Source organism: Bombina bombina, chromosome 2 (genome assembly GCF_027579735.1).
Source record: "Bombina bombina isolate aBomBom1 chromosome 2, aBomBom1.pri, whole genome shotgun sequence".
NCBI classification, from domain to species: domain Eukaryota; kingdom Metazoa; phylum Chordata; class Amphibia; order Anura; family Bombinatoridae; genus Bombina; species Bombina bombina.
The window spans coordinates 727,197,658-727,224,180 of NC_069500.1; the positions used below are offsets into that span (position 1 = coordinate 727,197,658).

Sequence of the window (26,523 nt, forward strand, 5' to 3'; positions counted from 1 at the left end):
TAAAGATAATTGAGGCCAAGCTGTCAAGGCATTGAAGATTGCTCTCAACTCCAAGATGTTTAAGGGAAGAGAAGACTCTTCCCGAGACCACAGGCCCTGAGCTTTCAGAGAACCCCAAAAAGCTACCCCGCCTGACAGGATGGCGTCCGTAGTCACAATCACCCAAGAAGGTCTCAGGAAGCAAGTGCCCCGAGACAGATGAGTCTCTTGTCAGGGTGTCCAGATTTATCCTCTGCGATAAATCTGAATGGTCTTTGTTCGATTAACAGAGCATGCAAAGCTGCAACGGTCGCAGATGGAACCGAGCAAAAGGAATTATTTCCATGGAAGTCAGCATCAGACCAATCGCCTCCATGCATTGAGCCACTGATGGACGAAAATCAGACTGGAGGGAAAGGCAAGAAGCAAGAATTTTGGATTTTCTGACGTCCGTCAGGAAAATCTTCATGTACAGGGAATCTATGATTGTCCCTAGGAAACACACTCTTGTAGTTGGAACTAGAGAACTTTTTTCCAGATTCACCTTCCACCCGTGAAAACGTAGAAAAGACATCTCTGTATGAAATTTTGCTAAATGAAAAGAGGACTCCTGAACCAAGATGTAGTCTAGATAAGGCGCCACAGCAATTCCCTGTGATCTGATCACTGCCAATAGGGCTCCCAGAACCTTTGTGAATATTCTGGGAGCTGTGCCAAGACCAAACGAAAGGGCAATAAACTGGAAATGCTTGTCAAGAAGGCAAACCTTAGAAACTGGTATTGATCCCTGTGAATGGGAACGTGTAAATACGCGTCCTTCAGGTCTATGATCGTCATGAACTGACCTTCCTGAACCAATGAAAGAATGGAACAAATAGTTTCCATCTTGAAGGACGGAACCCTGAGGAATTTGTTGAGACACTTTAGATCTAGGATGGGACGAAAGGTTTGCTCCTTTTTGGGAACCACAAATAGATTTGAATAGAATCCTAGACCTTGTTCCTCTAGAGGGACTGGTACAATAACTCCCAGGAAGGATAGTTCCTTTACGCAATTTAAGAAGGCCTCCCTCTTTACCTGGTTTGAGGATAGTCTTGACAGGAGAAATCTGCCCCTTGGAGGGAGAGACTAGAATCCTATTTCGTAACCCTGGGATACTATGTCCACAACCCATGGATCTGGGACATCACATATCCAAGCCTGTCGAAAAAGAGAAAGCCTGCCCCCCACCTGATTCAAAATCAGATTGGGGCGGACCCTTCATGCTGATTTAGAGTCAGCGGAAGGTTTTTTGTTTTGCTTTCCCTTGTTCCAGGGCTAGCTGGATTTCCAAGTGGACCTGGATTGGTCTGGAAGAGGAGGACTTCTGTCCTTCAAAGTTGCAAAAGGAACGAAAATTAGAAGTCTGTCAACCCTTAGGTCTATTCTTCTTGTCCTGAGGTAGGAAAGATCCTTTTCCACCCGTAATCTCTGAAATGATTTCTGCCAGACCAGGCCCAAATCGAGTTTTACCCTTATAAGGTAAAGCCAAAAGCTTGGCCTTAAAAGAAACATCAGCCAACCAAGATTTTAACCACAGAGCTCTACGAGCTAGGACAGTGAAGCTAGACAACTTAGCTCCCAGTCTGATTACCTGCATGCTGGCATAACAGATGAAAGTGTTGGCCAATTTAAGAGCTTTGATCCTATCTTGGATCTCCTCAATCATAGTCTTCTCTGATATCAAATCAGAAAGGGCATCGCACCAGTAAGATGCTTCTCCCACAACCGTAGTAATACTTGCCACTGGTTGCCACTGTAGTCCTTGATGGATGTACATCTTTAAGTAAGCCTCCAGCTTCTTATCCATAGGATCCTTAAAAGAACAACTATCCTCTATAGGAATAGTAGTTCTTTTAGGCTAGAGTAGAAATGGCTCCTCCTACTTTAGGTACAGTTGCCACGAATTACAAATGGAGTCAGCAACAGGAAACAATTTTTTAAAAACAGGGGAAGGGGAAATGGGAACCCCTGGCATATCCCATTCCTGAGCTATAATTTCAGACATCTTGTCTGGAACAGGAAAAACATCCTCAGAAGAGGGAGAATCAAACTCTTAAGTTTAGAAGACTTTTTAGGGTTGACAGCAACTGAAGGTTCAGAGTCATCCAAAGTAGCTAGCACCTCCTTCAGTAGCAAATGGAGATGTTCAAGCTTAAAGTGAAGGTCAATTTAGATGAATCGGTGCCCGGTTTTTAAGAATCCTATTAAAAACAAGGGCACTTTAATTCATCAAAATTGACATTTCACTTGTTTTCTTCAAATACTTACCTTTTAATCTTCACAGCCGCTCCAGCGATTCCCCCGGCCGTCGGAAGCCTCTTCATACATCAGAAATGATGAATCCGGCTTCCCCCGGGGGAATCATGGCCTGAGGCAACGTCGTTATTGGAGGAAACCAGAATCGTCATTTTGGACCCACAAAGAGGGCTTGCGACGGGCAGAGGAAGCGCTGCAGTGACTGTCAGGATTAAAAGATAAGTATTTGAAGAAAACGAGTGAAATGTCAATTTTAATGAATTAAAGTGCCCTTGTTTTTAATAGGTTTATTAAAAACCGGGCACCGATTCATCTAAATTGACCTTCACTTTAAATCTGAAATTAACTTCTTCAGATTCACAAGAGTTTTCTCCCATAGTATTAGATTCTGAGATTTCACCTTCAGAAGCTACTGAAGTATCCATCTTGTCAGACATTTGAGAAAGGTTGACCAGTGCAGTTTTAGAGTCAGAAACCTTGCTAACAGACAAATGTTTAGATTTCCTTTTACACTTACCCGAAGAAGGGAAAGCTGACAAAGCCGCAGATATTGCAGAAGTAATCTGAGCAGCAAAATCCCCAGGTAAAATAGGGGAAAAGAGGACACAGAAGGCACAGTATGAAAAACAATTAAGGCTTGGGACGTTTGAGGAGAAAGCTGAGGCATGTCACACACAGCATTATCTTGAGAGACACTTGGCTCATAAGGGGGCAATTTGTCTTTAAATGTTAAAGTTTTAGCTAAGCATGAGGAACAAAATTCCATTGGCAGGACAATTTGAGCCTCTAAACATAGTAAGCATTTATCCACAGACATAGACTGATCTAATTCTGAATCCATAGCTACAGAATTAAGTTAATAAATTAATAAAATTATTGAAATAAAATAATTTTCAAATTTTATTAGAGATTTGTTATCATTAGCAAACAGATACCTCAGATTGCCTGAGGCTTAGAAAGAGGAAGCCAGACTCTCGTGCAGAGATCCTCTCCTCTTGACAAAACGATCTGCTTGATGAGAAAATGTAAGGACTCAAGGACACTGATCATCAATGCGAGACACCTCCTACACATTACAGTCTCACTAAGCTCCGCTCCCATACAGCGGAAGTGCGGGCGTCACGTGAGCCGATAAGAAAATGAACTGTGCCACTAAAAAGTGTGTGGAAAATAGTAAAAACGGCTCAAAGCAAAACCGTTATTATAGTCTCTCTGAACTTATATCTCCAAACATGTCTGTAACGTAAATCAAATTTTAAACCCAATGTCTATGCCTATGTTCCAACAATAAAGGAAAACCCTTTAACCACTCAGCCAAGTGAACTCTATCCTTCTATCCTTAAGTCTCTTACTGTGAACCTTTAATTTAAGCACATAATGTAAACAGATCTGTCCATAAGATGTATCCTTAACTAAAAAGGATAACTTTGCCCCAAAATGGATCCATGAGGATTAACCTCTTAAGTGCTGCTGTCCTTTAGTACCTAGAATAAAAGAAAATTATCAGGTAAGCATAATTTATGTTTTTCTTCATAAATGGAAAGAGTCAACAGCTGCATTCATTACTTTTGGGAAAACAATACTCAAGCTATAGAGGACACGAAATGCAAAACGGGTGGGCCAAGAAAACTTTGAAAAAAGAAAAAGCCCTAAGGACACTGACCCGCAGATAGTCCATAAGCCTTGCTAGAGACCACAGAAATAGACTTGACTGAGCCAACACGCCTCCAGGAGACACTGTCACCCAGCAGTCGGTCCCCAACCACACACCCCTTACTAGAAAAAAGGGATCAACTACTGAAACCTCCCAAAAAGAAGACATTGAAGAAAAAATCAAGGATTTCAGAAGACCCCTAAATAGGGTATAACAAATTTTAAATAAAATAAGGTACCCCAAAAACCGAACCAAGCTCACAGTGACCCGAACCAGTCTTGAGAAACAAGGCAGGCAACGCCCAGACCCCGGATCTTACAGAAGCCACAAGGTTAAGACCGGGAATCTGAAACGGAGGAGAAAACTGCTCCTAAAAACAGTGCAACCGTACCCCAAAGGACAACTGAATACAGAGTCTTTAATTTACAAGATAACTCAGTGTATCCAGAGATTGAATACATGCAGCAACCCCAGATAAGGGAACACCTGAGTCAACACCACACTCTATAGTCATACCAGGATGACTCCGAAATAGAATACTTGCAGGCAAGTAAGAGCAGCTGAAAAGAGATATCAAACCCTAATCGTCAGACTGCAAAAACATCCACTAAACAGTGGGCACATCACAGGCTATCCAAAAGCCGCCAGTCTTTCTCAACATCTAGAACATGGTGGATCACAGAATCTCAAAGAGGCTCACCGAACCTCAAATGACCCGAGGACGTACAACAGATCTCATATCCTGCTCTACACCGAACCAGCCCAAGCGGCAGGCAGGGTTGAAAAACAGGGGAACAGAAAGGACCCCAATCACCAACCCCCAGGGAAGGACGGAAAGGGGAGAACTTGGCCACCCAACCAGAACTTGAGAGCCCAAAAGCTCCTTCAAATGGGTCCTCCCAAAGAGGACCCCATAGGAGATGAACATAGCAAGATGCAGATGATCCCTATGAAGACTCTCTGACACTTATCTGCCGTCCTCCTGGGACAAAAGGCAAAGAATGACTGGGGGATGAGGGAAGTGTGAGAGGTATTTAAGCCTTTGTCTGGGGTGTCTTTGCCTCCTCCTGGTGGCCAGGTTCTGAATTTCCTAAAGTAATGAATGCAGATGTGGACTCTTTCCATTTATGAAGAAAAAAGAAAGAACAGAGTAACCAACTCTGGCTTTCTGCAAAGGGGTAGCAAAGTGTTAAAAGTAAAGCAAAGACTACCTCGCCGCATTTTAACTGTTAAAAGCCACCACTGACCATTGACATGGACACAGCTAGACCCCAATCCTTGCTTGCAGGGAAAAGTACCCATAAAAGGATTAAATATTTTCAGACACCAACTTCGCACATCCTCCATTGACAGAGGCAAAGAGAATGACTGGGGATTATGGGTAAGGGAGGTTAGGTTATACTTAACAGCTTTGCTGGGGTGCTCTTTGCCTCCTCCTGCTGGCAAGGAGATGAATATCCCACTAGTAATTGGAATGACGTCGTGGACTCTCCATGCCATAGGAAAGAAATGAACATTAAGCATTAAAACTTAATAAACCATTTAGAGAATACAGTATGCATTTAATTAATGGGACATTAAACCGTAAATAAATGCTGAATATAATGATGTATTCAAAGCAAATACTAGATTGAGAATAGTATATAGGTGTATTTTTCTAAGTTATATTATTTAAATGTTGAAGAAATAAGGATAACATATTAGTTTCTAATAAGCAATTGGTGAAACTATGTTGAACCTAGGTCTCCCTTATCTAATCTCTTTTGCTGAGGGCAAGGAGAGATAAAATCAGGCACAGTTAAACATGTTGAAACATTATGTTAAAATTGTTGTAATCTAAAGGCAAATTATTAGTCAATGCTTTGTACAATTGATCCCTGATATCTTCTGCTCGTTGGCTGATACATACAAAACCCAAAGCAACAAAATCATTCATTGTACAATTCAAAAACTAATATATTTGAACAACTCTCGTTTAGATGGATCTGACAATTATTATATGAGTGCAATGTCCGGTTACTGAAGCAAATATAATCCTCAACATATGTTGCCCAAATTTTCTGGAACTCCTTAACAACAATAATGTTGTTTACAATATACATAAATCTTTACTGTAAAAACAAAGGGTTGACAAGAACCTTCTCCACACCTATAACGCTGCCATAGGGGACAGAATTGACACAAACCTTGCTCGGTCTGGATGCTCTCTGATATCCTGAAGCAGTGCATCTTGCTGAAGTTCCGTGCCTGCAGGCGCACACAGTGAGGCGGGAGCACCATATTTCTGAGCCTTCCAAAGGTACATTCATGTGTCAGGATACTATAGCATACAGCATGTGCCTACAAACAAGAAACAAAAGCTTCAGTTAAAGGGACACTACTAAAAACAAAATTAAACTTTCCTGATTCAGACAGAGCATGCAGTTTTAAGAGACTTTGCAATTTATTTCCATTATCAAATGTTGCACAGTCTTTTTATATTCACCAGCTTCTACTATGTGCATAAGTTCACAGTGCATACATATACCAGTCTGTGATTGGCGGATGGCTGTCACATGATACAGGGGGCCGGTAAATAAGGGGAAAAATACATATCAGAAAAAAATCTCCTGCTTATATGAAATGTAGAGCAAGTGTTGATTTGTTTTTTGTTTTATTATGCACTTGTTAATTATACAATTCTACTGTATTTAATGGTCCTTCAAAAAAAAAAAAAAAAGGATTGTAGCTTTTTCTCATGTCGTAAACATGTGCATTTGCTATATTTAAAGATATCTCCATAAACATTGACTTTTGGCTTTTTGATCAATACTTAGATACTACTGTTTCTAATTAAGCTGCCGCAAATCATATATTTTACTCTAGCACATAAAATGTGACCATCTCCAAAAACTATTACATATTCATTGAAATCTCACGTACGCTCTTAGCTCCCTCCAGCTCTAAATTATGTCTCATTAAACAACTGCTGCTTCCTGTCCTTTTTTATTTGCTGCCCCTTTAACCGCTACACGTCCCTTTTCTACAAGTTACCGATAAGTATATTAAACACCCCTAATTCTTCTTAAGTAGACTGTAAGAACTTTAGGGGAAGTGGGTTTTAGGTAAAATGCTTTGGTGGCCACAATTTACAGCTGTTGCTATTATGATTTAGTGTACATGGGCTCACAAAAACAATTACATTTATAGGAACACTGTGACCATAGCTACTCTCAGGCTGAAATCATTTAGCAACCTTGATATTATCATGTTTTAGCTTATATGCTCTGCAGTATTAACAAAACTTGTTCTCAAAGGGGATGGACAAAAATTGCAAAATTATACAAATATATATATAAAAAAATTCACATATCAATCAGATAAGCCCGGGTTTAAGAGGACTGAGCTCAGATATGCCATGAATCCAGATAGAGGAACAATTTGTTTGATATTTTCTTATACACACAGATGGACAAATTGAAACAATCCCACAAAATCAGACATGCAAGTATACATACATACAAACATAAATACATACAAACATAAATACATACATACATACATGCATACATAAATACATACAAACATAAATACATACATACATACATGCATACATACATAAATACATACAAACATAAATACATACATAAATACATACAAACATAAATACATACATACATGCATACATAAATACATACAAACATACAAACATAAATACATGCATACATAAATACATACATACATACATGCATACATAAATACATACAAACATAAATACATACATACATGCATACATACATAAATACATACAAACATAAATACATACATAAATACATACAAACATAAATATATACATACATGCATACATAAATACATACAAACATACATACATAAATACATACAAACATAAATACATACATACATACATGCATGCATACATACATAAATACATACAAACATAAATACATACAAACATAAATACATAAATACAAACATAAATACATAAATACATACAAAACAAATACATAAATACATACAAACAAATACATAAATACATACATACACACAATACAGAAATACATAGATACATACATACATAAATAAATACAAACATAAATTCATAAATACATACATACATAAATAAATACAAACATAAATACATACATACAAACAAATACATACATAAAAACATAAACACATACATGCATACAAACATAAATACATACAAACATAAATACATACATGCATACATAAATACATACAAACACATACATACATAAATACATACATGCATACATAAATACATATATACATACATATATACATACATGCATACATAAATACATACAAACAAAAATACATACATACATAGATAGATACATACATGCATAAATAAATACATACATGCATACATAAATAAATACATTCATACATACATAAATACATACATAAATACATACATACAAACATAAATACATACATACAAACATATATAAATACATACATACATACATAAATACATACACACATAAACACATACAAGTAGACTGATTCTGTCTGCCCTACTGAACTAAATCAAGAGATACATTCTTTCTGTAAATCCTTTGCTAAAATGAAAAACATAATTTATGCTTACCTGATAAATTTATTTCTCTTGTAGTGTATCCAGTCCACGGATCATCCATTACTTGTAGGATATTCTCCTTCCCAACAGGAAGTTGCAAGAGGATCACCCACAGCAGAGCTGCTATATAGCTCCTCCCCTCACTGCCATATCCAGTCATTCGACTGAAACAAGACGAGAAAGGAGAAACCATAGGGTGCAGTGGTGACTGTAGTTTAATTTAAATTTAGACCTGCCTTAAAAGGACAGGGCGGACCGTGGACTGGATACACTACAAGAGAAATAAATTTATCAGGTAAGCATAAATTATGTTTTCTCTTGTTAAGTGTATCCAGTCCACGGATCATCCATTACTTGTGGGATACCAATACCAAAGCTAAAGTACACGAATGATGGGAGGGACAAGGCAGGAACTTAAACGGAAGGAACCACTGCCTGTAGAACTTTTCTCCCAAAAACAGCCTCCGAAGAAGCAAAAGTGTCAAATTTGTAAAATTTTGAAAAGGTGTGAAGCGAAGACCAAGTCGCAGCCTTGCAAATCTGTTCAACAGAGGCCTCATTTTTAAAGGCCCAGGTGGAAGCCACAGCTCTAGTAGAATGAGCTGTAATCCTTTAAGGGGGCTGCTGTCCAGCAGTCTCATAGGCTAAGCGTATTATGCTCCGAAGCCAAAAGGAGAGAGAGGTTGCCAAAGCTTTTTGACCTCTCCTCTGTCCAGAGTAAACGACAAACAGGGCAGATGTTTGACGAAAATCTTTAGTAGCCTGTAAGTAAAACTTCAAGGCACGGACTACGTCCAGATTATGCAAAAGACGTTCCTTCTTTGAAGAAGGATTAGGAAACAATGATGGAACAAAAATCTCTTGATTGATATTCCTGTTAGAAACTACCTTAGGTAAAAACCCAGGTTTGGTACGCAGAAACTACCTTGTCTGAATGAAAAATCAGATAAGGAGAATCACAATGTAAGGCAGATAACTCAGAGACTCTTCGAGCCAAGGAAATAGCTATCAAAAACAGAACTTTCCAAGATAAAAGTTTAATATCAATGGAATGAAGGGGTTCAAACGGAACTCCCCGAAGAACTTTAAGAACCAAGTTTAAGCTCCACGGGGAGCAACAGTTTAAACACAGGCTTAATCCTAACCAAAGCCTGACAAAATGCCTGGACGTCTGGAACTTCTGCCAGACGCTTGTGCAAAAGAATAGACAGAGCAGAGATCTGTCCTTTTAAAGAACTAGCTGATAAGCCTTTGTCCAAACCCTCTTGGAGAAAGGCCAATATCCTAGGAATCCTAACCTTACTCCATGAGTAACTCTTGGATTCACACCAATAAAGATATTTACGCCATATCTTATGGTAGATTTTCCTGGTGACAGGCTACCGAGCCTGTATTAAGGTATCAATGACTGACTCGGAGAAGCCACGCCTTGATAGAATCAAGCGTTCAATCTCCATGCAGTCAGTCTCAGAGAAATTAGATTTGGATGATTGAAAGGACCTTGTATTAGAAGGTCCTGCCTCAGAGGCAGAGTCCATGGTGGAAGAGATGACATATCCACTAGGTCTGCATACCAGGTCCTGCGTGGCCACGCAGGCGCTATCAGAATCACTGATGCTCTCTCCTGTTTGATTTTGGCAATCAGTCGAGGGAGCAGAAGAAACGGTGGAAACACATAGGCCAGGTTGAAGAACCAAGGAGCTGCTAGAGCATCTATCAGCGTTGCTTCCGGGTCCCTGGACCTGGATCCGTAACAAGGAAGCTTGGCGTTCTGGCAAGACGCCATGAGATCCAGTTCTGGTTTGCCCCAACGATGGATCAGTTGAGCAAACACCTCCGGATGGAGTTCCCACTCCCGCGGATGGAAAGTCTGACGACTTAGAAAATCCGCCTCCCAGTTCTCCACGCCTGGGATATAGATTGCTGACAGGTGGCAAGAGTGGTACTCTGCCCAGCGAATTATTTTTGAGACTTCTAACATCGCTAGGGAACTCCTGGTTCCCCCTTGATGGTTGATGTAAGCCACAGTTGTGATGTTGTCCGACTGAAATCTGATGAACCTCAGTGTTGCTAACTGAGGCCAAGCCAGAAGAGCATTCAATATCGCTCTTAACTCCAGAATATTTATTGGAAGGAGTTTCTCCTCCTGAGTCCACGATCCCTGTGCCTTCAGGGAATTCCAGACTGCACCCCAACCTAGAAGGCTGGCATCTGTTGTTACAATTGTCCAATCTGGCCTGCGAAAGGTCATACCCTTGGACAGGTGTACCCGAGACAACCACCAGAGTAGAGAATCTCTGGTCTCTTGATCCAGATTTAGCAGAGGGGACAAATCTGTGTAATCCCCATTCCACTGAGTCAGCATACATAATTGCAGCGGTCTGAGATGAAGGCGCGCAAATGGCACTATGTCCATTGCCGCTACCATTAAGCCGATTACCTCCATACACTGAGCTACCGAAGGGCGCGGAATGGAGTGAAGAACACGGCAAGCATTTAGAAGTTTTGATAACCTGGACTCCGTCAGGTAAATTTTCATTTCTACAGAATCTATAAGAGTCCCTAAGAAGGAGACTCTTGTGAGTGGGGATAGAGAACTCTTTTCCTCGTTTACTTTCCACCCGTGCGACCTCAGAAATGCTAGAACTATCTCTGTATGAGACATGGCAACTTCAAAGCTTGACGCCTGTATCAGGATGTCGTCTAGATACGGAGCCACCGCTATGCCTCGCGGTCTTAGAACCGCCAGAAGTTAGCCCAGAACCTTTGTAAAGATTTTCGGGGCTGTAGCCAACCCGAAGGGAAGAGCTACAAATTGGTAATGCCTGTCTAGAAAGGCAAACCTTAGAAACCGATGATGATCTTTGTGAATCGGTATGTGAAGGTAGGCATCCTTTAAATCCACTGTGGTCATGTACTGACCTTCTTGGATCATGGGTAGGATGGTCCGAATAGTTTCCATTTTGAAAGATGGAACTCTGAGGAATTTGTTTAAGATATTTAGATCCAAAATTGGTCTGAAGGTTCCCTCTTTTTTGGGAACCACAAACAGATTCGAATAAAAACCCTGTCCGTGTTCCGTCCGCGGAACTGGATGGATCACTCCCATAACTAGGAGGTCTTGCACGCAGCGTAGGAATGCCTCTTTCTTTATCTGATTTGCAGATAGCCTTGAAAGATGAAATCTCCCTTGTGGAGGGGAAGCTTTGAAGTCCAGAAGATATCTCTGAGATATGATCTCCAACGCCCAGGGATCCTGAACATCTCTTGCCCACGCCTGGGCGAAGAGAGAAAGTGTGCCCCCTACTAGATCCGTCGCCGGATAGGGGGCCGTTCCTTCATGCTGTCTTAGAGGCAGCAGCAGGCTTTCTGGCCTGCTTGCCTTTGTTCCAGGACTGGTTAGGTTTCCAGGCCTGCTTAGATTGAGCAAAAGTTCCCTCTTGTTTTGAAGCGGAGGAAGTTGATGCTATACCTGCCTTGAAATTTCGAAAGGCACGAAAATTAGACTGTTTGGCCTTTGCTTTGGCCCTGTCTTGAGGAAGGGTGTGACCCTTACCTCCAGTAATGTCAGCAATAATTTCCTTCAAACCAGGCCCGAATAAGGTCTGCTCCATGAAAGGAATGTTGAGTAATTTAGACTTCGAAGTCATGTCAGCTGACCAGGATTTAAGCCATAGCGCCCTACGCGCTTGGATGGCGAATACGGAATTCTTAGCCGTTAGTTTAGTCAAATGAACAATGGCATCAGAAACAAATGAGTTAGCTAGCTTAAGTGTTCTAAGCTTGTCAATAATTTCAGTCAATGGAGCTGTATGGATGGCCTCTTCCAGGGCCTCAAACCAGAATGCCGCCGCGGCCGTGACAGGCGCAATGCATGCAAGGGGCTGTAAAATAAAACCTTGTTGAATAAACATTTTCTTAAGGTAACCCTCCAATTTTTTATCCATTGGATCTGAAAAAGCACAACTGTCCTCAACCGGGATAGTAGTACGCTTTGCTAAAGTAGAAACTGCTCCCTCCACCTTAGGGACCGTCTGCCATAAGTCCCGTGTAGTGGCGTCTATTGGAAACATTTTTCAAAATATAGGAGGTGGGGAAAAAGGCACACCCGGTCTATCCCACTCCTTGCTAATAATTTCTGTAAGCCTTTTAGGTATAGGAAAAACATCAGTACACACCGGTACCGCATAGTATTTATCCAGCCTACACAATTTCTCTGGTACTGCAACTGTGTTACAGTCATTCAGAGCAGCTAATACCTCCCCAAGCAACACACGGAGGTTCTCAAGCTTAAATTTAAAATTAGAAATCTCTGAATCAGGTTTCCCCGAATCAGAGATGTCACCCACAGACTGAAGCTCTCCGTCCTCATGATCTGCATATTGTGACGCAGTATCAGACATGGCCCTTACAGCATCTGCGCGCTCTGTATTTCTCCTAACCCCAGAGCAATCGCGCTTGCCTCTTAATTCAGGCAACCTGGATAATACCTCTGACAGGGTATTATTCATGATTGCAGCCATGTCCTGCAAGGTAATCGCTATGGGCGTCCCTGATGTAATTGGCACCATATTAGCATGCATCCCCTGAGCGGGAGGCGAAGGGTCTGACACGTGGGGAGAGTTAGTCGGCATAACTTCCCCCTCGTCAGAATCTTCTGGTGATATTTCTTTTATAGTTAAAGACTGATCTTTACTGTTTAAGGTGAAATCAATACATTTAGTACACATTCTCCTATGGGGCTCCACCATGGCTTTCAAACATAATGAACAAGTAGTTTCCTCTGTGTCAGACATGTTTAAACAGACTAGCAATGAGACTAGCAAGCTTGGAAAACACTTTAAACAAGTTTACAAGCAATATAAAAAACGTTACTGCACCTTTAAGAAACACAAATTTTTTCAAAATTTGAAATAACAGTGAAAAAAGGCAGTTACACTAACAAAATTTTTACAGTGTATGTAACAAGTTAGCAGAGCATTGCACCCACTTGCAAATGGATGATTAACCCCTTAATACCCAAAACGGAATAATAAAAGACAAAAACGTTTTTTCAAACAGTCACAACAACTGCCACAGCTCTACTGTGGCTTTTTACCTCCCTCAAAAACGACTTTGAAGCCTTTTGAGCCCTCCAGAGATGTCCTGGATCATGCAGGAAGAAGCTGGATGTCTGTGTCTGCAATTTTTGCTATGCAAAAAAACGCTAAAATAGGCCCCTCCCACTCATATTACAACAGTGGAAAGCCTAAGGAAACTGTTTCTAGGCAAAATTCAAGCCAGCCATGTGGAAAAAAACTAGGCCCCAATAAGTTTTATCACCAAATACATATAAAAACGATTAAACATGCCAGCAAACGTTTTATATTACATTTTTATAAGAGTATGTATCTCTATTAATAAGCCTGATACCAGTCGCTATCACTGCATTTAAGGCTTTACTTACATTAGTTCGGTATCAGCAGCATTTTCTAGCAAATTCCATCCCTAGAAAAATATTAACTGCACATACCTTATTGCAGGAAAACCTGCATGCCATTCCCTCTCTGAAGTTACCTCACTCCTCAGAATATGTGAGAACAGCCATGGATCTTAGTTACTTCTGCTAAGATCATAGAAAACGCAGGCAGATTCTTCTTCTAAATACTGCCTGAGATAAACAATACACTCTGGCACCATTTAAAAATAACAAACTTTTGATTGAAGAATAAACTAAGTATAAAACACCACACTCCTCTTACGACCTCCATCTTGGTTGAGGCTTGCAAGAGAATGACTGGATATGACAGTTAGGGGAGGCGCTATATAGCAGCTCTGCTGTGGGTGATCCTCTTGCAACTTCCTGTTGGGAAGGAGAATATCCCACAAGTAATGGATGATCCGTGGACTGGATACACTTAACAAGAGAAAAAATCATTCTGTTTTAAAAAGTCGCACATTCAAACAAATGTATGGATCTTAAACTGATTGTCCAAGCTTAAAGGGACATTCTGATGCAAAAATAAAACGAACAATCTGATTCATTAGAATAGATCTTATAACTTTTGCATTACAGATCCTATGTGTTTAACCCCTGTAAACGAGGTTACAATAGAAGTAAAAGTACAGGCGGACACATGCTGCTTGAATGTAGCTGAAATGCAATGTCAAAATCACCTTTAAACACAGATAAACAAAATGCAAAACGATTACTTAGACATTCTCATTGTAGCCCCTGTCATCAGGGAGATAAGAGAGCAGACATCTTCTAAAACTTAAAGGGACATGAAATCCAAAAATTTTCTTTCATGATTCAGATAGAGAATATAATTTTTAACAACTTTCCAATTTACTTCTATTATTTAATTTGCTTTCTTCTCTTGTTATCCTTTGCTGAAAGGTTTATCTAGGAAAGCTCAGGAGCAACAAAAAACATAGGTTCTAGCTGCTAATTGGTTGCTGCATATACACCGATTGTCATTGGCTCACCCATGTGTTCAATTAGAAACCAGTAGTGCATTGCTGTTCCTTCAACAAAGCATACCAAGAGAAGAAGTAAATTTGATAATAGACGTAAACTGGAAAGTTGTCTAAAATTGTATGTTCTACCTAAATCATGAAAGAAAAAAAATTGGGTTTCATGTCCCTTTAAAGTGATGGTAAATCTTCCCAAACTGCTAAACATATTTGGAAAGGTCTTCTACTAACTAGCATATCAATATGCTTATTTATTACCCAGGTCATCTGTACACTAAATACATCTTTTTATTCATGCTACATTACGTCATTGAATGCAGGCTCTCTCTTCGATTTTTCATGTGGGTTATTTGAGTGGCAGTTCTTCTAGTCAATCAGAGCGTCACCATGCACCCCATGTTAATTGATCACAGCACGCTCCCGTGCTTTGAACTCTGCAATCAACTTGAAATGTGCATGAGCAACTCCTTACGCTATTTGCACAACTGCTTCACTGCTGAAATATTTATATACAGGTAGCCATCAGTTTACGCTGGGGTTAGGTTCCAGAAGGAATGGTTGTAAATCGAAACCGTTGTAAATTGAAACCCAGTTTATAATGTAAGTCAATGGGAAGTGAGGGAGATAGGTTCCAGGCCCTTCTCAAAATCGTCATAAGTAACACCTAATACATTATTTTTAAAGCTTTGAAATGAAGACTTGAAATGCTAAACAGCATTATAAACCTAATAAAATAATCACACAACACAGACTTTACTTGCATTTTTCTGCAAACAGTTCTTTCTATGCATTCCAATCTGGACTGATTTATAGACAGGAAGATCTTGTTCCTTTGAAATCTGCTCGATAGCTCAGGTCTGGTTAAACTGATTAATTTCAGCTTGCTTGGCTTGCAAATCTTTGCTGCAACACAAGCTGACAGCTGCACCTACTGACAATTTTAATCAATGCACAGCTTCTCTATGCTTTTCAATAGCAGTCACATGACTGAAAAAAAAGGTTGTCATTCTGAAACCGCGCAAATTGAACCGTTGTAAACCGAGGGCCACATATATATATATATATATATATATATATATATATATATATATATATATATATATATATATATATATATATAAATACACGCAAGAATGTCACATACTATGTTTATCTTTTCAAAAACCTAATAAAAATTATTTCAACTTAAAGGGACACTGAACTAAATTTTTTTTCTTTCATGATTCAGATAGAGCATGAGATTTTAAGCAACTTTCTAATTTACTCCTATTATCAAATTTTCTTCATTCTCTTGCTATCTTTATTTGAAAACCAAGAATATAAGTTTAGAAGCCGGCCCATTTTTTGTTCACAACTTAGTTTGTCCTTGCTGATTGGACGACACCAATAAACACGTGCTGTCCGGTGTTCTGAACCAAAAATTGCCTGGCTCCTTAGCTTAGATGCCTTATTTTTTAAATAAAGATAGCAAGAGAACGAAGAAAAAAAATTACTAATAGGAGTAAATTAGAAAGTTGCTTAAATTGCACACTCTATCTGAATCATGAAAGAAAAAATTTGGGGTTAGTGCCCCTTTAAAGTGAAGGTCAATTTTGATGAATTAATAAATAAAACTATTAAAAACAAGGGCACTTTAATTCATCAAAATTGCCATTTCACTCCATTTCTTTAAAAACTTACCTTTTAATCCTGAAATCCGCACCAGTGATTCCCCCGGCCGTCGGAAGCTTCTTCTTACGTCAGAAATGACGAATCCGGTTTCCTCCAATCACGGCTTTCCCCCCGGGGGTTCATGGCCTGATGCAACACTATGATTGCAGGAAGCTGGATTCGTCATTTTGGACCCGCGAAGAGGGCTTGCGACGGGTGGAGGAAGCGCTGGAGCAGCTTTCAGGATTGAAAGGTAAGTTTTTGAAGAAAAGGAGTGAAATGTAAATTTTGATGAATTAAAGTTCCCTTGTTTTTAATAGGAAAATTAAAAATCGAGCACTTATTCGTCAAAATTGACCTTCACTTTAAAGTGGCGATGCGAGAATATGCATTGAAAGACACTTACGGCTAGATTACGAGTTGTGCGTTAAGGTAAAAAAGCAGTGTTAACAGGTCCTAAGACTGCTTTTTTACGCCCGCTGCTATTACGAGTCTTGCAGGTATAGGTGTACCGCACACTTCGTAAACCCTTTTTTCTATAGGACTTCCATAGCGCCGGTATTACGAGTCTGTCCTGGGAGGCCAAAAAGTGAGCGGTACACCCTATACCGACAAGATCCCTAACACATTCTAAAGTTAGTAGTTATGAGTTTTACATGACAACGCCGTAGCATAAAACTCATAACTAAAGTGCTAAAAAGTACACTAACACCCATAAACTACCTATTAACCCCTAAACCGAGGCCCTCCTGCATCGCAAATACTAAAATAATTTTTTTTAACCCCTAATCTGCCGCTCCGGACATCGCCGCCACTATAATAAACATATTAACCCTTAAACCGCCGCTCTCCCACCTCACAAACACTAGTTAAATATTATTAACCCCTAATCTTCCGCCCCCAACATTGCCAACACCTACTTTCATTTATTAACCCCTAATCTATCGTCCCCAACGTCGCCGCCACTATATTAAATGTATTAACCCCTAAACCTAAGTCTAACCCTAACTTAAATATAATCTAAATAAATCTAAATAAAATTACTATAATTAACTAAATTATTCCTATTTAAAACTAAATACTTACCTATAAAATAAACCCTAAGATAGCTACAATATAACTAATAGTTACATTGTAGCTAGCTTAGGGTTTATTTTTATTTTACACCACTTCTACCCGTCTGGAGGACCACTTCTGCCGGCTTCGTTGAGGACATCTTGCCCCTTGGATGAAGACTTCTCCCGGTAAGTGAATCTTCAGGGGTTAGTGTTAGGATTTTTTTAAGGGTGTATTGGGTGGGTTTTATTTTTTGGGTTAAGGACTATAGGCCTGCAAAAGAGCTAAATGCCCTTTTAAGGGCAATGCCCATCCAAATGCACTTTTCAGGGCAATGGGGAGCTTATTTTTTTTTAGTTGGGGTTTTATTTGGGGGGTTGGTTGTGTGGGTGGTGGGTTTTACTGTTGGGGGGGTTGTTTGTATTTTTTTTTACAGGTAAAAGAGCTGATTTCTTTGGGGCAATGCCCAGCAAAAGGCCCTTTTAAGGGCTATTGATAGTTTAGTTTAGGCTAGGGTTTTTTTTTTATTTTGGGGGGGCTTTTTTTATTGTGATAGGGCTCTTAGATTAGGTGTAATTAGTTTAAAAATCTGTAATTTTGTTTTTTTATTTTCTGTAATTTAGTGTTTTGTTTTGTGATTTAGCTAATTTAATTTAATGTATGTAATTGTATTTAATTTAGTTAATTTATTTAATTGTAGTGTAGTGTTAGGTGTTATTGTAACATAAGTTAGGTTTTATTTTACAGGTAAATTTATTTTAGCTAGGTAGTTATTAAATAGTTAATAACTATTCTACCTAGTTAAAATAAATACAAACTTGCCTGTAAAATAAACCCTAAAAAATAAACCCTAAGCTAGATACAATGTAACTATTAGTTATATTGTAGCTAGCTTAGGGTTTATTTTATAGGTAAGTATTTAGTTTTAAATATGAATAATAAATTAATTGTTAATTAGAGTAATTTTATTTAGATTTATTTAAATTATATTTGAGTTAGGGTTAGACTTAGGGGTTAATACATTTAATATAGTGGCGGCAACGTTGGGGGCGGCAGATTAGGGGTTAATAAGTGTAGGTAGGTTGCGGCGACATTGGGGGCGGCAGATTAGGGGTTAATAAATATAATGTAGGTGTCGGCGATGCTGGGGGCAGCAGATTAGGGGTTAATAAATATAATGTAGGTGGCGGCGATGTTTGGAGCGGCAGATTAGGGGTTAATAAGTATACTGTAGGTGTCAGCGATGTTGGGGGCAGCAGATTAGGGGTTAATAAGTGTAAGATTAGGGGTGTTTAGACTCGGGGTTCATCTTAGGGTGTTAGCTGTAAACATAAAATGTGTTTCCCCATAGGAATCAATGGGGCTGCGTTACTGAGTTTTACGCTGCTTTATTGCAGGTGTTAGACTTTTTCTCAGCCGGCTCTCCCCATTGATGTCTATGGGGAAATTGTGCACGAGCACATACGACCAGCTCACCGCTGACTTAAGCAGCGCTGGTATTGGAGTGCTGGTATTGGAGTGCTCTACGCTCACTTCTTGCCTAATAACGCCGGGTTTGTAAAAACCCGTAATACCAGCGCTGTAGTTAAGTGAGCGGTGAGAAAAAACTGCTCGTTAGCACCGCACAGCTCATAACGCAAAACTCGTAATCTGGCCGATAGTTTCCAAAGCAATTAAGTATAAACTTTCAGGCCCAAGTATACACACAACAATATATGGGGCGGGATTACACACAAGCGCAAAATTGCGCTCGTGTGCAATGGTGATTACCTGCGGGTAATTTCGCCCCACCACAGGCGAGCTGAGGCGTACTGGGGCGCGTATACACGCCCCTGTCCACCTCAGCTTTGATAAATCTAGCCCATAGTGGAGGATATATTGAGGAAGCACATCTGCATTGTCCAACAGGAGGAGGCTAAAGGAACTATCCCAGCAGTGTCTATGGCCGGCTTGTGACCATAACTCCAGAGAAAAGATTTACATTGCATAGCCAGTACTCACCTGAAACCTTCTCTTCCATGTACAAACCATTGAGGGGAAAACTGGGATTGACATCCCAGTAATTGTTCAAGAAATCTTGTGCACCTCTATCCTTACCATCTACTTGAGGCAAAGAACTACTGCGAGGGAAAGGGAAGCTTTGACGTGGGTGTCTTTGCCTCTTCCTTGTGGTCAGGAGATGAATTCCCACAAGTAAGGAATCATGAACTATCACCACTTTAAAGGGACAGTTTACTCAAAAAAATTCCCCCCTTTAAATTTATTACAAGTATTTCCTTTACCCTTATATTTTAATTTGAAATAGTTGATTTAGCCTGTGGTATCCCCACCTATTCTTAAAGTTTGTGGCTGCAGGTCCAAGCTATAGATAAGCTGTGTAAACACAGACAGCAGGAGAAATTACACTTCCAGTGAGGTACAGAACAAATAAGGTAATACAATTTTAATTTTCCATTGTTGTCTCCAAGTATTGGTCTTTGGTTTACAGACAGATATTAGATAAATAAGCATGTATATGTACATAATATGATAAAGTAGTGATATCTGATTATATCTACAAGCTCATCCCATTTTAAATTAGGTTGTGGCTTCAAAACAAAATATCAGCTAATTCATATACACAAACCTTAAAAAGCAAATTCTCATACATTTTATACTTTGCAGCTGGTAAAAAAGCAATTGGAAACACATTAAGGGAAAAACAATTTAACAGTATACTGTTCCTTTAAGAAAGAAATGTAATTGCTTCACACTGTTATTCATAAATAAAATTCTAATTTAAAGAATTCAAAATATACCTGTCATTGTAGTTAACTGTATTCTGAAAAATCCTTGTATAACATCCCACCCCATACATACAAGGGTGATTGTGTATTCATCTATATAATATAAATTAGAATGTTTTGTAAGACTTTTCTTTTTTTAAATAGACATGAGAACACTAGGTAAATGCAACTTTTTTTTACATCTTTTCTTTTTAAACAAAAGAAAATGTGCAAGGGAAAATATTTTACAGGGCATGATATATATATATATATATATATATATATATATATATATATATATATATATATATATATATATATATATATATATATATATATATATATATATATATATATATATATATATATATATATATATATATATATGATAAATACAAAATTGACCAAACACAAGTGAACATATACCTGTATGCCACACCATTCACATCTCATGCCGGACAAAACTTCAGAAGAACCACAGGTTTTCTTGCACACCTCACATCGGGCACTTGAAGAAAAAATTCCTTCTCGCCAGTGATGATGGTAAGTATCCTAGAAATAAATACAAACACTGCACTGATAAACAGCTCTCTGTTTTGGGTTAAGCAGCATCATAGGTCCTGCATGGTGTAGGTAATAAAGGTAAGTTCACATTACTATATCATTCAAAGCTCAATAGTATGCAAGTGTCTTGGGCACTGTATGTATAACAGTGTCACAAACATTACTTTTGTATAGTGCTTAAACCATTCAGCCCCTGGTATGCTCTCATGAAAAGGAACAGTGTTTCAAAAAATGATACAAGAGTTAGAAGTTAAAGGGAAAGTAAAGTCATAATTAAACATTCATGATTTAGTTAAACATGGAATTTTGAAAAACAAAATGTATTCTTATCTGATACATTTCTTTCTTTCCAGATATGGAGAGTCTACAACGTCATTCAATTACTAGTGGGAATATTACTCCTGGCCAGCAGGAGGCAAAGAGCACCCCAGCAAAGCTGTTAAGTGTCACTCCCCTACCCATAATCCCCAGTCATTCGACCGAAGGGAAATGGAAAAAGAATAACCCAAAGGTGTAGAGGTGCCTGAGGTTTAGTAAAAAATTCTTAAGGGTGGGGTCGAGGACACTCCATATCCGGAAATAAATAAATTTATCAGGTAAGCATACATTTTGTTTTCTTTAATAAGATACGTAGAGTCCACAACGTCATTCAATTACTAGTGGGAACCAATACCCAAGCAAGAGGACACAGAATGAACCGGGAGGGAGAACAAGACAGACAGACCTAAACAGAAGGCACCACCGCTTAAAGAACCTTTCTCCCAAAAGAGGCCTCAGCCGAGGCAAAAGTATCAAATTTGTAAAAGTATGCAGAGAGGACCAAGTTGCAGACTTGCAAATCTGTTCCACAGAAGCTTCATTTTTAAAAGCCCAAGAAGAGGAGACAGCCCTAGTGGAATGAGTTGTAATTCTCTCAGGAGGCTGCTGTCCAACAGCATCATAAGCAAAACTAATTATACTTCTCAACCAGAGGGAAACAGAAGTAGCAGTAGCCTTTTGACCCTTACGCTTTCCTGAGAAACAAACAAATAGGGCAGAAGACTGGTGAAAATCCTTAGTCGTCTGTAACTAGAATTTTAGAGCATGCACAACATCCAAGTTGTGCAACTGACGTTCTTTATGAGGAGGATTGAAACAGAGAGAAGGAACAACAATTTCCTGATTAATATTTCTATCTGAAATCACTTTAGGAAGAAACCTCAATTTAGTACGAAGAACCGCCCTATCCGCATGAAAGAATGTTCCGAAACTCTCCGAGCAGAAGAGATGGCAATAACAAACAAACCTTCCAAGATAGCAACTTAATATCTATGGGATTCATTGGCTCAAATGGTGCCTGCTGCAAAACTTTAAGAACAAGATTAAGGCTCCAAGGAGGAGCAACAGGTGTAAACACAGGGCTGATTCTGACCAGGGCCTGACAAAAAGATTGAACATCTGGCACATCTGCCAGATGCTTGTGTAACAAAACAGATAATGCAGAAATCTGACCTTTCAGAGAACTGACTGACAACCCTTACTCCAGACGTTCCTGGAGAAAAAACAAAATTCTAGGAATTCTGAGCCTACTCCAAGAGTAGCGCTAAGATTCACACCAATAAAGGTATTTACAATATACCTTATGGTAAATTTTTCGAGTAACAGGCTTGCAAGTCTGGATCATGGTCTCAATGACCGACTCAGAAAATCCACGCTTAGACAGAACAAAGCTTTCAATCCCCAAGCAGTTAGCTTCAGAGAAACAAGATTTGGATGGAGGAATGGACCCTGAGTTAGAAGGTCCTTCCTCAGACGCAAACTCCAAGGTGGGCGAAATGACATCTTCACTAGGTCTGCATACCAGATCCTGTGAAGCCTGCAGGAGCTATTAGAATTACTGATGCTCTCTCCTGTTTGATACGAGCAACAAATCGTGTAAGGAGTGCAAACGGAGGCAACAGGTATGCTAGACCGAAATCCCAAGGAACCGCCAGAGCATCTATCAGAGCAGCCTGAGGATCTCTTGACCTTGAACCGAACCTTGGAAGCTTGGCGTTCTGCAGAGACGCCATCAGATCTAACTCCGGCACCACCCATTTGAGGGTTAACCTGGAGAACACCTCCGGATAGATAGCCCATTCCCCGGGATGAAATATCTGTCTGCTCAGGAAATCCGCTTCCCAGTTGTCCACTCCAGGAATGTGGATGGCAGATAGACCACAATTGTGAGCTTCCGCCCACCAAATAATCCGTGCCAGGCTAAGGAACTCTGAGTTCCTCCCTAGTGGTTGATGTAAGCCACTGAGGTGATGTTGCCCAACTTAAACCTGATAAGTCGGGCTAAGGAGCATTGAGGCCAAGCAATCAGAGCATTGTAAATTGCTCAACTCCAAGATTTTTATGGGGAGAGCAGACTCCTCCAGAGTCCATAGTCCCTGTGCCTTTAACGAGTCCCAGACTGCTCCCCAGCCTAGCAGGCTGGCCTCCGTGGTCGCAATCACCCAGGAAGGTCTCCGGAAGCATGTGCCCTGAGACAGATGGTGCTGAGAAAGTCACCACAGGAGAGAGTCTCTTGTCGATTGGTCTAGATCTATCCTCTGAGAATGAGAACATGAAGATACGCATCTTCAGGTCTATGGTCGTCATGAACTGACCCTCTTGGACCAACGGAAGAACGGAACGAATGGTTTCCATTTTGAAGGACGGTGCCCTGAGAAACTTGTTAAGGCACTTTAGGTCTAAAATGGGTCAAAAAGTTCCCTCTTTTTGGGCACCACAAACAGAGATACTATGTCCACAGCCCAAGGATCTGGGACATCTCGTCTCCACCATGGACAAAACAAGGAAGTCTGCCCCCCCGCCATTTGATCCGATCCCTGACCGGGGGCCGACCCTTCATGCTGACTTAGACTTAGCTGAGGGTTTCTTTGATTGCTTCCACTTATTCCAAGACTGATTGGGCTTCCAAGAAGACTTGGACTGCTCCTGCTTGGAAAAGGGAGAGGAAGACTTTTGACCTTTGAAGTTACGACAGCAACGAAAATTACTTTGACATCCTTTGAGTCTGTTCTTCTTGTCTTGCGGTAGAAAAGACCCTTTTCCACCCGTAATAGAAATTATTTCTACCAGACCAGGTTCAAAAAAGGTCTTACCCTTGTAAGGAAGCGCCAGAAGCTTGGACTTAGAGGTAACATCAGCTGACCAAAATTTTAGCCACAATGCCCAGCGGGTTAGGACAGTTAATCCTATCTTGTGTCTCTACTAAAATTGATTCTGACAAGGTGTCGCACCAATAAGATGCTGCACTTGCTACTGTGGCAATACAGCCTGCAGGTTTCCTTTGAAGACCTTGATAAACATACATCATCTTCAAATAAGCTTCCAGCTTTTTGTCCATGGGATCCTTAGAGGAGCAGCTATCCTCTATAGGGATTGCAGTTCTCTTAGCCAGAGTAGAAATAGCCCCTTCTACTTTAGGCACTGTGTGCCAAGAATCTTTAATTGAATCAGAAACAGGAAACATCTTTTTAAATACGGGAGATGGGGATAAAGGAATCCCTGGCTTCTCCCATTCCTGTGAAATACACGGTATGGGATAGGAAAAACTTCCACAGAGGAAGGAACATAAAGTATTTATTACGTTTACTAGACTTCTTAGGGTTGACAACGACAGAAGTATCAGAGTTGTCCAAATGAGCCAATACCTCCTTTAACAGTACACAAAGGTGTTCAAGCTTAAATCTGAAGTTTACTTCTTCAGTGTCAGATGAAGGAATAATACTGTCCAAATCTGAAATTTCACCCTCAGAGGCTACTGACGTATCCTCCTCATCAGACTTTTGAAGGAGGGCAACCTGTGTAGATGTAAGTGGAACAGAAACCTTACAGAAACAGAAACCTTACTAACCTTACTAATATTACTCTTGCGTTTTCCCACCATAGGAAAGGCAGATAATGCCGCAGATACAGCCGAAGATACCTGTGCAGCAAAATCTGGAGGCAAATAAACTCCTCCAGGAGGCTGAGAGGAACAACAGGGCACTGTATATGACGCCATAGAGGCTTGGGATGTTTGAGGAGAAAGCTGTGGCATTGCCTTAAGAGGATCATCCTGGGAGACATTGGGCTCAGCGGGCCACAATTTATCTTTAAATTGAAATGTTCTAGCTAAGCATGCAGCACAGAATTGCATAGGCAAAACAATTTGTTCCTCTACGCATTACAAGCATTTGTCAAAAGACACAGTCTTCCATGTCCATAATACTAAATAAAAAATTCCCCAAATTGAAGACATTTTTTAAATACACTGTCACTTTAAGAATTTTTAATACCACAGCCGCTTAAAGTTATGCAAAAATTCTTTAAAATAATAAACTAATCAGGCCCGCTACACCTCAGACAGGCTGAGGTGCCTTACCGTAACACTTATACACAATTTGGCTGCCAGAAGTCTCTAAAACGATCGTATAGTAGATCGACACTGAAGAGACAAATTCAATGACGCTACTCCGTGAATATCCGACAACAGATAGAAGTCACATGACGGGCAGAGAGAGGAAACTATGCAGCAAGTAAAAGGCGCGCGTTTCACTCTGCCTACAACACCGGAGCTAAATTTACACAAACATTCAAGCAGTCTGTCAGTTAGCCTTTTCTAGCTAAGCAAGGAAAGAAAACCAACTGCCAAATATTAAGTTTATACACAAATCACTGTATAAAACATAAGCCCCACACACATACTAAAAGTGTTTCATCAAAATTATCTCAAAGTGGAAAACATTCTAATAAAGGGAATATTAACCCCTAGTCTCAACATACATAATTTGCCTGCCCACTGCCAAAGAGAATCCTGTACAAATGGTTTAGAAAAATGTCCCCATTTACTGCATATGAAATATTCTTCTGAAGTGCAAGTCTCCAAGACCTAGAAACAAAAAGCACTTACCTGCAAGTCTAGCTGTCCAGCAGGAAGACAGCTCTGAAGGCGTGAAAGGACACATACTCCTTACAGAGACCTGTAGAAAAAGGAAGAACAGAGTAACCAACTCTGGCTTTCTGTACCATGGGCAGCAATCTGTTAGGAAACAAAGCAAAGACTACCTCACAACTTCCTAACTGCTTAAAAGCCACCACTACTCTACTGAACAGATTGACGGGGACTCAGCTAAACCCAAACCCAAATCCTTGCTTGAAGGAAAACGTCTGAGAAAAAGGAATTAATTTCTTCAGACACCAAACTTCACCTCCTCAATTGACAGAGGCAAAGAGAATGACTGGGGATTATGGGTAGGGGAGTGACACTTAACAGCTTTGCTGTGGTACTCTTTGCCGTCACCTGCTGGCCAGGAGTGATATTCCCACTAGTAATTGACGTTGTGGACTCTCCATATCTTTGGAAAGAAAAACGGTTTTAATTTATAGTTCAAATATTTAAATGTGCTTTGATTTCCTTGTAACATTTGTTAAAGAGTAAACCTATGTAGGCTTATAGGAGCTCAGCAGCAGTAGCGGGCCTATAT

General features: G+C 39.9%; 1 protein-coding gene across 1 annotated transcript in view; it reads right to left on the bottom strand.

Annotated features, from left to right (window-relative positions):
* The window catches only part of DGKQ (diacylglycerol kinase theta), a 539,130-nt gene that overhangs the window by 297,969 nt on the left and 214,638 nt on the right, over positions 1-26,523 (bottom strand). Inside the window, exons 5-6 of the mRNA XM_053702740.1 lie at positions 20,888-21,013; positions 6,118-6,271 (exon numbers count right to left, since the gene is read on the bottom strand). Of these exons, the coding sequence (XP_053558715.1) occupies positions 6,118-6,271; positions 20,888-21,013 (280 nt within the window). The remainder of the gene's footprint in view (positions 1-6,117; positions 6,272-20,887; positions 21,014-26,523) is intronic.